Below are 13,566 nucleotides of genomic sequence, written 5' to 3' on the forward strand. Positions count from 1 at the left end.
TCCTTCCCGTAAATGAATTTACGCTGAGAAAATGCAGAAGGACTGCAGCAGAATCTAAGGGCCGTCCAAAGTCCGGCCTGGGATTCATTTTCAAGCGACACAGGCTTACTATAGATTACCGGTAAAGTTTTTAAACTATTGTTAGTTTTTATTTCGATTTGAGTCTTTTTTTTTTCCTTTGGGGGGGGGGGGGGGGTAATTAGTTTTTAGAGCGGGTAAAAAAAATTTTTTTCAAAAACGCTTCATTTTATTTGAGTTTTTGTCTTTATGTACATGGGTATTTGTCGAGTGCAATTTAATTAAAAAAAAGTCACTAAGTATTGTATAATAAAGTAAAGGAAACTACAATTTGCAAATAACCATTCAACCTTCCTTTTTCTGCGCGGCCATACTGTAATAACAAAATAAATACATTTCAAATTAACCCTAAAAACTCATGTATGAAATTAATTGACAGAGACAAAAATGAAGGACATTTACTATAATTATGGCTACATGTAAAGTGTCATTTTTGTTTTGTTAACAAACTTTTTTGTTATTATTTTAATTGTATTTCTAGTTGATTTGTTCATTTTTGTTAACAGTCTCCCACATCGTCTCAAAATGACACACGTCAGGTAGTCATGAGAAAAAGAAAATAAAACGACTTAAGAATTTTATTTTTAATCATTTTTATCAAACATTGTAGCTAAATATAAAATTAAGAAGATATAGCTATTTTTCATTTAAAGAAAATAATAAATGAATGTTCCAAAATATGGGACACTTTTTTTTTCTTCCATATCACATTAATAGCGGACTATTTTCTTCCTTAAAGGAGAATTCAAGCCATATATATTCTTTAAAATAATATTTTCAATAGCCTAGACATGGCATTCAGATGAATATTGCATTTGTGGAGTATGAATTAAGAAGAAAAATCCACCTGTTGTTATTCATCGCAGGGGGCGGGCAGCCATTTTGCCCTGTACTGCCACTTACTGTCAACTGAAAATGACATGACAAAATGGCCGCCCACTGAGATGGATAAAAACGGGTGGATTTTTCTGCTGAATTCATATTCTTGCTTGTCCATGGCATGTACTAAATAGTAAATGTAATATAATAAGTAATGTAGTCCGATTATTGCATAGCACTAGCCATATAGCTAGTGTAAAAAGAAAGTATTATACTGAATACAATTTAGCATATACTTAGGGCCTATTACATTGCTTTTTAGACTCCCTCTTTCTATTTTTCATGATGTGGCCCAGGATGTAAAAAATGTGGACATCCTCGATTTAATCACATGACGGCAATGAAATATAGCGTGCGTGTTTTCTATTTAATTTTCCAGGACTAAAAAGGAAGTTATTCGCATTTATTCATATTGTGACACTTCTGCAAGCTCTTAATATTCACAAAAGAAGGTTGCTTCACTGCCAACAGCTGCAACAGCAAAACACATGATGATCCATTGTGATCGATAGCAATATGCAGATCTAGCAGATTTATTGTATCTCTCTGAATATGCTCGACAGGCGGCAGTCACAAGCTCTGCAGATCAATCGGTACAGTATTTCGATTTTTTTTTTTACCCTCCCCTTCAGTCCCTGTCACGCAACCCACCAACCCCCTTCCCCTTTTGTATGGCATGCGTGCCACTATGGCAAGAAAAACCTTCTCTGTAGCGACGGCGGGTGGGCTCGGTGACTCGGCGAATAAGAGGAGCTTGCACAACATGACTGTGATCATAACGCATGTTCATCGGGCCATAAAGAGCTTTCCTTGCTCTCCCAACAGCATGCTGAACCAGTATGAACGAGTCTGCTCCATGTGAACCTCCGATTTTGATCCACCATAAATGTGTTCCTTCTCCATCCGACGATTAATGTGTCCACCAAGCATTACTCCCCACTAAGCTCCTCCTTCTCCATCACCTCCTCTGCTGTCTGAATTTTACCTCACACACACACAAACAAGCCTCAAAAGTACAATTTGATTCATTTTCCTGTCTTCTCACTGTGATTGATGCCTGTCCATGCAGGGAAAAGAGGTATGTGATAACTGAATGAGTCATGTGCATGTCCCCTCTGGACTGATTGCATTGACCAAGCACTTTAGAGCGGCTGATACTGCCAGGGCCGCTACTCACTCCTGAACCATGATACCAAAAGTTGGATGGGGCCCCACTGCCCTACCACCTTTGAGTATTGCCCACTTTTTGGAAACTTAAGTCCCCCCCACTTATTTCTCCTTAAACATGGTGGAGATTATGGAGAACCAAAACTGCCAAAATTCTAAATAAATAACTGGCTAAATAAATAAATGTCTAAAAGTGAAAATAAAAACGGATATAAAAAAACTGTCATTTGAAAATTAAATCCAAAGAAATAAATGTAAATGTACATAAAAACAGCTTTATATATCTATATCTATCTATCTATCTATCTATCTATCTATCTATCTATATATATATATATATATATATATATATATATATATATATATATATATATATATATATATATATATATATACACACACACACATTTGTATTGAATTTTTGAATTATATTTTTTATATTCGTTTTTATTTTCACTTTTAGTCATTTATTTATTTAGTCATTTATGTATTTTTTATTTTGGCAGTTTTTTTTTCCATACTGCCAGGTCGAAATGTTATTCAAATGAGGGGACGGTCCTAAGCATGTCTTGGGTTGGCTTAGGACCGCCCGCTCATTTAAATAACATTTCGACCTGGCAGTATGGACCAAAACTGCCAAAATAAAAAAAATAAAAAGACTAAATAAACAAATGGCTATGTAAATAAATAAATGACTAAAAGTGAAAATAAAAACGGATATAAAAAAATATAATTTGAAAATTAAATAAAAATGTATTTTTTTATGTATATATTTTTTGTTTTTATTTCCATTTATATATATATATATATTTTTTTTTTGATTGCATTTTTGAATTACATGTTTTTATATCCGTTTATATTTTCACTTTTAGTCATTTATTTATTTTTAATTTTGGCAGTTTTGGTCCTCCATAAGAGATGAGCTTTGTTTGCCGCTTGTTTTCCCTGCTAGCGCTTGTTTTAGCCCTCAGTGGTGGGTAAGTGGACAGGTAAGTAGGACTGCCAATTGCGGCGGTTGAGCCACAAAATGGACGCGGCAAAACTTTACGGTCTATTTTGGAAAGATTCCAAGGGATCGTAGAAGCCTGAACGGAAGGTCCGACTTTGCTCATGAAGGATGACGGCGTGCATGTGATGAGCGGCATTCACACGGGGAGGGCTTTTGGGGTTTTGTCTGTGGCCGACGTGAATGGTGGAAGCGGCACAGCTAATTTTTTCTTAGCTTGCTAGCAAAGCATGCAGGGAAGTGGCACATCTGCATGAGTAAAAGCGCCACATCTGCAAGACACAAGTGGAGGAAAGCACCAACGTGCAATCTTATTATCTAAATGCAACGCATGCACATGCACCAGGGTTATAATAGTTTTGTCATTTTCATTTTAGTTTTTAATTTGTTTAGATTTTTTTTTTCATCTTAAATATTATATTAGTTTTAGTTTTTTTGAAAATAGTTTGTTAATGTTATTATTTATTTTAACACACGCATTGTTACTAAGCATGTTTTACAAGCATGGTGCATCTCCCTAACATGATCCCACTGGGACGTGTTCCTATTGTTTTGTCCCATTACTACTAAGTATATAACGCCTCTTAGTGTGATGCAACGCACTTTTACACTGCTGAAAATGACAGTCACAATAATGCATTTCACTTTCCACAAATTCACCTATTCACAGAAAAAAAATCTATCTCTCTTAGTTTTGCTGAAAAATTCACCTATTGTTCTCAGGCCATAGCTCTGTCTAAAGTAAAACTATTGCATTGGTAGTACATTGGTGCCAAGGGATTACTCAGAGAAGAAAAGTATTTTCAGTTTGCCGTAGTATGTTGCAGACAGATTTGACCTTTTCACCATTGTTGAATATTTTAAACCATAAATATACTATAAATTGTGATCCCAGAACACTTTATTGTAATTTAAAACTCATTGTAAAACCTTACCCTAAAAAAAAAAAAAGCTTACATGTGATTTGGCATAACTTTTATTTATTTATTTTTTTACACCGGACACGGTAACTTAGCACCTCACAAAGATGGTCTCTCAGTTCAGCAAACTTCTTAGACACAAATTACTTCCTTTAAAGCTTTGGCGCCATCTTGTGATTAAAAAAGTGAAGAATTGGTGAGTTTTTTCCTGTGAATTCCTGAGGATAGGTTTCACAGCAAAACCACAAACAGGGAATTTGTGAATAGCAAACTGATTAGGTGGGGGTTCACTATATGTCCAGTGTATTCATACTTTGATAATTTTAGAGCTTTTTTGGGGGGGTACCTTTTGAACTTGCAAATACGTAAAAAAACAACAAATCTCCATTCAGGCTGTGTACAGCTGACAAGCAAAGGAAAGAATATCTGTGAATATGTTGAACAGGATCCAGGAGGTCTCCTTCTTCACAAGCAGTGCGCCTGATTGCCTCTCTCCTTTGCCCTCCCTCCTCGTGTCCCGTTTCACCTGCTTCCCCTTTTCCTCTGGCAATCTCCGCAGGCGTTCGCATGGTGGACCGACCTCATGGTGGAGCACGCCGAAAACTTCCTGGCCCTCTACGCCATCGACATGGACGCCGCTCTGGAGATACAGTCGCCCGAGAGCTGGGACAGTTTCCCGCTCTTCCAGCTTCTCAACGATTTCCTCCGAGCAGACTGTAAGATTTCTGGATTACAGTACATACATATATATTAGGGGTGTCAAAATGAGTGTGTTGATTCAGGCGCGATTAATGACCGCCCCTTACTTGGAAAGCCTGTACTGGGGGAATTCCAGTTGCAACGCAGCAGACATGTCCACATCAAAATTTAGCAGTAATACATTTAATAATAATGCATATATTTGTGGAGACTGCGGTCAAGTTGTGTTTTACAATTTTGTGCAGAATTTCACAGGTTACTTCATGTTAAAGATTAGATAGCTCTTAATATGAAAAGAAAAATGCAATGAGCTGTCACCAACGTCTTACAAGTTTAATTATGCCATCAAGTGGCAGAAAAATTACCACAACACAAATCATTATCACACTTTTTTTTCATTTTAACAAAATTTGAAGAATTATTATTAAATTAATGTATCAGTGACTGAAAGATGCAGCCATGTTTATATTAGTTTAACATTTTCTCCACTTTTATGTTAACAAGAGTATGAAAACTTAAAAAATAATATTTTATTGTACATCTTATTGTACATTTAAAACAAATATAAAATTTGCGATTTATCGTGAGTTAACTATTGAAGTCAAGCGATTCATTACAATAAAAACATTTAATTGCCTGACACCCCCTTATATACCGTATTTTCCGCACTAAAGGGCGAACCTAAAATCCTTGAATTTTCTCAAAAAACGACAGTGCGCCTTATAATCCGATGCGCCTTGTGTGTGGATCAGTATTGGTTAAGTATGCTCCATCTAGTGGATACTTAACGCAACCCCAGTCACTACTGTAGCTTCTATTCTATGCGCCTTATAATGAGGTGCGCCTTATATGTGGAAAATGTTTTTATATAGGCCATTCATTGAAGGTGGGCCTTTTATAATCCGATACACCTTATAGTGCAAAAAAAACATACATACATGCATTTATATATATATGCAAATATCTGCTTTTACTATGGAAAACCACAACAATGCCCAAGCTCTTTTTCCCTTTCCTTCTCTATGTAGATCATCTGTGCAACGGAAAGTTCCACAAGCACCTTCAGGATCTGTATGCTCCTCTGGTGGTTAGATATGTGGATCTGATGGAGTCCTCCATCGCACAGTCAATTCACAAGGGCTTTGAGCGGGAGTCCTGGGAGCCTGTAAAGTAAGGAGACACTGTCTTTGTAGCTCGTCTGTAGGATTGCTTCTCTTTTTTTAAAATCGGGGACAGATGGCGATTTGGGAGAGCATCTGTAAAGTTCATCCTGGCTTCCTTCGAACTTCATGAACAAGCCATGCGTGGGCTGAATACAATCTTTTTTCTTTTTTTTTTTTTATATATCCAAGAGGAAAACATTATTTACTGTGAAAATAGTTAGTCACCTGTGACTAATGTATGTGTCTTAGCTATTTCTCTGCAGCACATTGGAGCCAGGCTGATGCCTAATATTTCTTCTTTCTTTATCTTTTTTTTGCTTTGTGTTACACTAACCTTCATAATTTGTGCTTTTGACATGTTGCCAGAAACAAAAAGCCTCCAGTCCGTTGCTCTTGTTTATCATTTGTTGTGGCTTTCACAGTTCCACTTCTGTGTTTTGATTCTATAAAATAAGTAGTAAAGTATCGCAAGAAGAGATTTTTTGTTTTAGCTCGTATGACATTTGCTTCTTTTTTATATGTGAGTCCAGCTGAAGGTTTTCTCATACAGCGTGCATGCGTTTACATGTGTTGTTTTCCAATCTTTACGTTGAGTAATGAGTGTCACATGGCTTTCTGCTGCTCCCACACCACTGTTATGTTCTTTTTTTTGTTCTTGTTGTTTCTTTTTGTCTGTCTCTTCTGCAGGAGTTTAACAAGTAATCTGCCCAATGTGAATCTACCAAATGTCAACCTCCAAATTCCCAAAGTACCAAATCTGCCCGTTCCAGTAGCGGGACTGTCAGTTAACCTTCCACAAATGCCTAGCTTTTCAACCCCGTCGTGGATGGCTGCTATATATGACTCTGAGTGTGTATTCAACCAGTTCACTCTAGCTTTATTGAGCAAAACGGAGAATGCCTTGGTATGAAGATGCTCGCGTTCAGGAATATATTGGAGCAATTATGGTTTCTTTTTTTAAGCATCAAGAAGGGCCTATTGGAATTCATTTTTTATGCTCCAGGACTCGACCTGATGGTGTAAAAATAATTAGGAACTGAAATTGGTGTTATTAATACAAATGGAATGCATTTGTTAAATACGACGACATCATCAGGAGATACAGAAGTAATGCATATACAGTAAAATCCTGTGAATAATGGGGGGTTTTTTTTGAAAGAAAAAAGAAAAGACCCCAAAGCGAGGGGGGTATTAATAATAATAATAATAATTAATAAGTACTTTTTTATTTTTTCAGTATTAGACGTTAACCAGTATTATACAGTACCTAGGGCTGGTTTTAAAAAAGAAAAGAAAAAAAAAGTAGTACTTATTTATCACGCATTCCCTACTCAAAGTAGCTCAATATTATGTTCGATACTGATACCAATTACCAATACCACTAGTACTTTTGATACCCCGAAAAACAATGCCAGATAATTTAAAAGAAAGTCTTATATATTCCAATATAGAATGTTTCCATACAATTGCGTAAAACTAATGGACATTTTCTATTCTTCTAATTTCTAGTTTCTCGTTCCTAATCATAAAACGGCCACAAGAGGGCGGCCTATAAAGGTATCGGCTGTCTTCGTGAGTGCAGATACCTTGAAATAAGGCTACTTTAATTAAAAGTACATTTAAAAGCAGTTGCAAACTGTGTTAAAGAGGTTGTAAAGCAAAGTAAAGAAATAAAAAATACTTGTAAAATTACTAAAAACAAACAAACAAACATACAGTGCAAGAACAAGATATCGGAAAACATCATTTTAAAAATACTTTGAAAAAAACTTAAGGGACAATGTGTACATTTAAATTTTTTTTAATGTTTGTTGATTTAAAAAAAACACTATTAATTTCAATAAATGCTTTGATGTTTATCACATCAACGTACATTTCATTAATTATTTTGGGGAAATCGTAGGCCTAGTAATCATTAATTATACTACATCGGTCCCGCCCGCGTGTTAGAGGAGGCTGACATGTTTTACCGCCGTCTTTCTGCTACGGATACCCGAAGCACTTTGCGAACATAGTAAAGGGTCCAAAATGGGGTCTCTCTGAGGCACTGGGATTTTACGGCACATGCTATAGACTAGCAAGAAATGCAAGCCCATGACTAATGCTACTGCCATCTAAGCAATGTCCTGGCTGGTCCAACAGTACATCTGGGTTCATCTGGGTTCACCTTGAGAAAAATATTCATTTTAAGGGGCGGGGGTTTTATACAAGGGATCATGTTATTTACGGGATTTTACAGTACATGCTACGCACTAGCAAAAAATGTGCACAGGCAGGTGTATATGCCACCTGAGCGGCGTCCTGGCTGTTCTCTATTCTTTTGAAATCGTCGTCCTCAGGTCCAATTACGACACGTAATCATGTCATGTCATTGTAATATTTATCGTCGGACTCGTATGAAAACAGTTCATGTTCATGCCAAGGTCTCTCTGTGAACAGATGAGGTCATTTGTCGCAACATGCATGTCGTTGCGCTTGAGATGTGATGATGCAGTCGCAGGCCCCAACACCCCCCCCCCCCCCCCCCAGGAACAAGTCTTGTATATACTGTACATTACTGCATGCAGTATATACAGTACATGCTGTCTGTTTTCCCAAGGATGTCTGATGATTTATGACGCACAAACATCTGAAATCATTTGCACGACCAGACATCTCCATGTGGAGTTCACAGACATTTGTTTGAGTGGTTTTACGACCTTGGAGTCTGATTGGGTGCTGAGATGGCGGGGCGGGGCGGGGCGGGGCGGGGCGGGGATGACTAATTTATCGCCGTCCATCTCGGCAGCACTTGCCCACTGGGGCTGGCTCAGGAAAGTCCGCATGGTGTGTCTGTTCTTCCGGGGGGGCCCAGCAGCTTTGGGACATGGACGCTGAGAGGGGACATGACCACTTGGGAGAATCCCACCACAAACCGTTATCTGAGATGTCCTCTCTTATGCCGCCATTCCCTTTGTGACTCAATGCTGTAGCTGCAGTAATTCGAACCCGCATGTGGCCACCTCACACCCCCGATCAATAATCATATCAGAGAGCATGATTATTGATTGATTTGTTACTGTAAAGTTCCCGCTCCTCCCCACCCGTACGCTGACTGTCCGCACATGCACCAATTTGGACGGATCAGTCAGCGCACGTCCAAATAGTCCAACGACTTCTCAGGTGGCGAGGAGCAGCATCCCTCAACGCCTCCCTCCCTTTTTCCCTGACCTTTCACCCCTGCCACCACCACCGCTGCGACGCAACCTTTGACATATACGTGCGTTTGGTTCAATGGCAGCAACGGCTCCGGGACGTCCGAGGACTTGTTCTGGAAGTTGGACGCCCTCCAGACCTTCATCCGCGACCTCCACTGGCCCGAGGAGGAGTTTGCCAAACACCTGGAGAGTCGCATCAAGCTCATGTCCAGCAACATGATCGAGAACTGCGTCAAGCGGTATGTGCCCTTGCTCGGACACACTGAGAGTAGATGCGTAGATGACGTCATTTTTAGAGCAAGTTTGTACATTTTTATTAGTTTTATTATTAGTTTTATTATTAGTTTTATTATTAGTTTTATTATTAGTTTTATTATTAGTTTTATTTTATTTTATTTTATTTTTGTAATGAATGCTCTTTGTTGAGTGCAAGATAGTAATAAAAAGATCACTACTCAATAACTCAATAGCAAACTATATATAATGCCTTTTTCTTTGCCGTTTGTTTGGTTTTGAGAACGCCATTTTGCATTCTTGCGATCAACGGCTCATTCGTCCAAATTACATCTAAGGAAGACAATGTCACAACAATCTCTTCATTCTTCACTATTCCAAATGTTGCTCCACTGCAGTAGATAGCTGTAGTTGATATGTAGAATATGTGTGCATAATATTTGTATTTAACATCATAATTGCAAATTGAGAGGTAAACATATGGATAATAATAATAATAAAATAATGTATATGATGCATTGTCCTCAATAACCCGCTTACCTTTCCAAACAGCACCAGGATGGCGTTTGAGTCCAAACTGGCAAAGAGCAGCAAGTCGACAGATTTCCGCATTTCTCCGACATTATGCACCATGTTCAACGTGATGGTGGATGCTAAAGACCAGTCGGCCAAACTGTGCGCGATGGAGATGGGTCAGGAGGTGGCCAAAGATAAAAACAAAGTAAATCCTTTTTCTTTTCTTTTTTTACCTCGGCGGCATGTACAGATTTTTACCATTTTAACTGATTGTTCAAATGTGAAAGAGCCACACTTCATTACCACTTTAAATAGAATATTCAACATTACAAATTGATAACTTGACGATTTCTTACTTTGCAGAAACAGATTAGCTCCCAGATAGATGAACTGATTGAGGAAAGTGTGCGGGACATGATTCAGCTCCTGGTTGCAAAGGTGCGAGGTCACATGTTGCATTCATTGCATGTCGCATTGCACCGATTAAGTCATTTGTCTTCTTCTGCTTAGTTTGTTGCCATTCTGGACGGAGTGTTGGCAAAGATTTCCAGATACGACGAAGGCACGCTGTTCTCCTCGTTCCTCTCGTTCACGGTGAGATGAAGCTTCCTTTTGTTTCACTGAAAATAATCATTTGTACATATAACAAGTGATTGCTCAGATTTTGAAATTGGACTTCGTATTATAGATCTCTCTCAGTTTTGTATCACTTAACCCTATAAAGCCTGAAACATGGAATATATGAGAGAAAATTCAGATTCTTTGTAAATAGAGTATTTATTGGTCTTTTTGAACAAACAATAAAACATTTTTTTAAATCAACTTCCACATATAACATTTGAATTGTGTCATATTTGATACATCCAGTCACAATGATTTTAGTTTGTACGTTTATAACTTTCAAAAATAGCATAATAAACATATCAAACATATTAGTATTTCCAAAAATCAGAAAGAATATTTCCCACTATCAATAAGTATAGGTCTCTCTCCTTTCTCAATTGGGGCGATCTTGAAAAGGTCGCTGGAAAAGCCATCATCGGGGTGAGACTGCCCTCTAATGGATTATCCATGCAATGCATGTGTCAGATCACATACGTCAAAACAAAATGATTATACTCTTGAAATAGAGGGCTCAAAATGTCTCGTTTGGTGTTGTAGGGTTAAAGATGATTTAAATGCTTTCTTACCTCATGTTATACAGTGGAGCAATTCCTAGGCACTGTTTGACTTCTAATTTGTTTGTGTTGGCCCCCAAATTTCCCATAAAAAAATGAATGTAAAGTGAATTAATCTGTTTCCGTGTCAAATGGCTATTATAAGATTGTATTAACTGTGCGTTTTTTCCGGTAATATTCTTAAAGTCACATGAGTGTATAAAAATAATAATAATAATTAAAAAAAAATAATAATAAAAAAAATAGGCCCAAACGATTAATTTCAAATTTCCCAAATGTACAAAAATCAGCTGATTTATTTTTCTGTACGTTAAAACATTAACAAGGTTGTCAAACTCGTTTTTGTCACAGGCCACATTGTAGTTATGGTTTCCGTTGGAGGGCCATTATGACTGTGAAATCATATAAATACATAATCAGCTCCTCTTATTATTACATATACAGTGCACAACTTTACTGTTTTCCAATCAGAAGTCAAGACAACGACAGTATTGTTTAAGTTACTGAATAAGGGGTTTGGCAACAAGAATGATATTTTTATTTTTTTGGTACAGATTTTTGCAAGTATTTAAGTTGACATGCTTGATTTGCCTTCTAGGACCACATAAGAAAAAGATGTGGGGCTGGATATGGCCAGTAGTCTTTAAGTTTAACAAATATGCTTTACAACATAAGACCAAAATGATGACTTTCAAACAAACGTTGTTTTTTTTTTTAATTATTATTAAATCAGTTGATTTTTTGGCCATTTTTTCCCCTCTGTTGTGAAGTGAAAGGATAAAGTATTTTTATTAATTCATATTATTCACTCTGATAATAACGGATACTGTATTACACACAAATGCATGCTATTCACAGGATTTGATGGTAATCGGTTATCAAAATTCGTTGTAAAAACTATGAAACACTTAAATGCACTTCATAGGATGATCATGTCCATTTTCTTTAATGCATCCCAGTAACCTATTAAGAATGTCTTTTTTTTGATTCCTTTGGTTGAATTTTCAGGTGAAAGCTGCCTCCAAGTATGTGGACGTACCCGTAAGTCACACACCCTCGCCTTTTGCGCAAGCGCTCGCACTGGGACTTTTCAGCCGACGCGCTTCTCTGCGCTTTACGACAGTAAGTCAGCCACCCGTGTGTGTTTTTTGTGTTGCAGAAACCCGGCATGGACGTGGCCGACGGCTACGTGACCTTTGTCCGCCACTCTCAGGACATCCTGCGTGATAAGGTCAATGAGGAGGTGTATATAGAAAGGTTATTTGATGTAAGTAAGATGCCGTCTCCTCCGCTCAAGCAGGGAGGGGGCCCTAACAGAATGTGGCAAAACAACAGGGCGGATGGGGATAAGTCCCATTTTTTCCTTTGAGAGCAGGAAAAGTGTTCCTTCCTGTCCTTTCTGTCCTCTTCTCTCTTTCTCTGTCAAGCTCAGCTGCTGCCCTCTGCATTTCCGGTCTGCATCGCCACAGTGCTTTTGGGCCTTTGTCTATTTATAAAAACAACAACAACAACAAGCTTTTATTTACAAAGAGTCCATAAAAGCATCCTCCCTGAAAAAAAAAAAAAAGACAAAAAAAAAGGATTATATGAAGCAGTGCTCTCTGGAAAAGAACATAGTGCATGCTTAGTGAACAACACATAAAGCACTCCTCCATGAGGAGCCTTTAGCGGACACGGCAAATTGTAAAGGCGGCGCGGGCTCACGGGCAGGTTTTCATGTGTTGGAGGGCGAAGAGAGCACTGTCTTAGTCCAAGATAATCCTGACGGGATACATTGACAGCAATGTGTCCTCCATGTGTGGTTTTCGACGACACATAATGCCGTGTTGTGTGTGCTTTCACGTCATTCCGAACCTATCTGTCGAGACGCACGTCTCCGCCGCCGGGCGTGGCGGCCCTTTGTGAGGAAGTGAGTTGGGTTGACACGCAGGAGCCGCGTGCCAGACGAATCTATTTTTGTTTGTGTTTGATTTTATGTATGTTTGTTTTTCCTTTTTTGGGTTGTTTTTTTTTGGAGTGGCTCTGCTTTTGTGGGCTCCTCCCTCGTCTGTGTCCTCACTTCCTCCCGGTGTCCTCTGTGTGGCCCCCAAAAGAGTCATGTCCAACTTTCTATGGTGACTTCTTCTCAAGTCGACGCCGCGTTTTTGAAGTGACTTTAGGATGTCAGTTTTTTTGTTGTTGTTACTTTTCTGTTTGCTTCTCATCTGAATGCATTTCCATCCATCAACTTTTGCATGCATGTCAAAGTCATCCTTCGATGTTGCGCTGGCTCTACTCGATCTCTCTTATTTCAACCCTTTTGGTCTCTTCTTATTAACACCATTCCTGCTGCCTCCTCTAGTGGAAAACAAATTGCAGTGGCTTTATTTACGGGATATAAATCTATTTTCTTCATGCTCTTTTTACAGCAGTTCCAACTTTTTTTTTTTGGTCCACATTTTGTATCCACTGCACCATTTAAAAAAACTATCAAAAGACTTTCAAAGGCTGCCAAGTACATGACATCATCATTAAGCCCATTTTAGCCAA

The 13,566-nt window shown here is 38.2% G+C and overlaps 1 protein-coding gene across 11 annotated transcripts in view; it reads left to right on the forward strand.

The window, feature by feature from the left end:
* cadpsb (Ca2+-dependent activator protein for secretion b) overlaps positions 1-13,566 on the forward strand; it is a 75,192-nt gene that overhangs the window by 54,332 nt on the left and 7,294 nt on the right. For 5 of the 11 annotated variants that reach the window (XM_086087507.1, XM_086087506.1, XM_086087496.1 and 2 more), the window contains 10 exons: positions 1,521-1,550; positions 4,610-4,766; positions 5,778-5,919; positions 6,600-6,761; positions 9,193-9,348; positions 9,896-10,064; positions 10,223-10,297; positions 10,370-10,453; positions 12,046-12,078; positions 12,197-12,304. In XM_086087507.1, the coding sequence (XP_085943633.1) occupies positions 1,521-1,550; positions 4,610-4,766; positions 5,778-5,919; positions 6,600-6,761; positions 9,193-9,348; positions 9,896-10,064; positions 10,223-10,297; positions 10,370-10,453; positions 12,046-12,078; positions 12,197-12,304 (1,116 nt within the window). The remainder of the gene's footprint in view (positions 1-1,520; positions 1,551-4,609; positions 4,767-5,777; positions 5,920-6,599; positions 6,762-9,192; positions 9,349-9,895; positions 10,065-10,222; positions 10,298-10,369; positions 10,454-12,045; positions 12,079-12,196; positions 12,305-13,566) is intronic. The other 6 variants (XM_086087497.1, XM_086087502.1, XM_086087499.1 and 3 more) reach the window with 3 other exon arrangements.

Source organism: Leptonotus elevatus, chromosome 10, assembly GCF_054856555.1.
Source record: "Leptonotus elevatus isolate MCC_2025b chromosome 10, RoL_Lele_1.0, whole genome shotgun sequence".
Classification (NCBI taxonomy): Eukaryota; Metazoa; Chordata; class Actinopteri; order Syngnathiformes; family Syngnathidae; genus Leptonotus; species Leptonotus elevatus.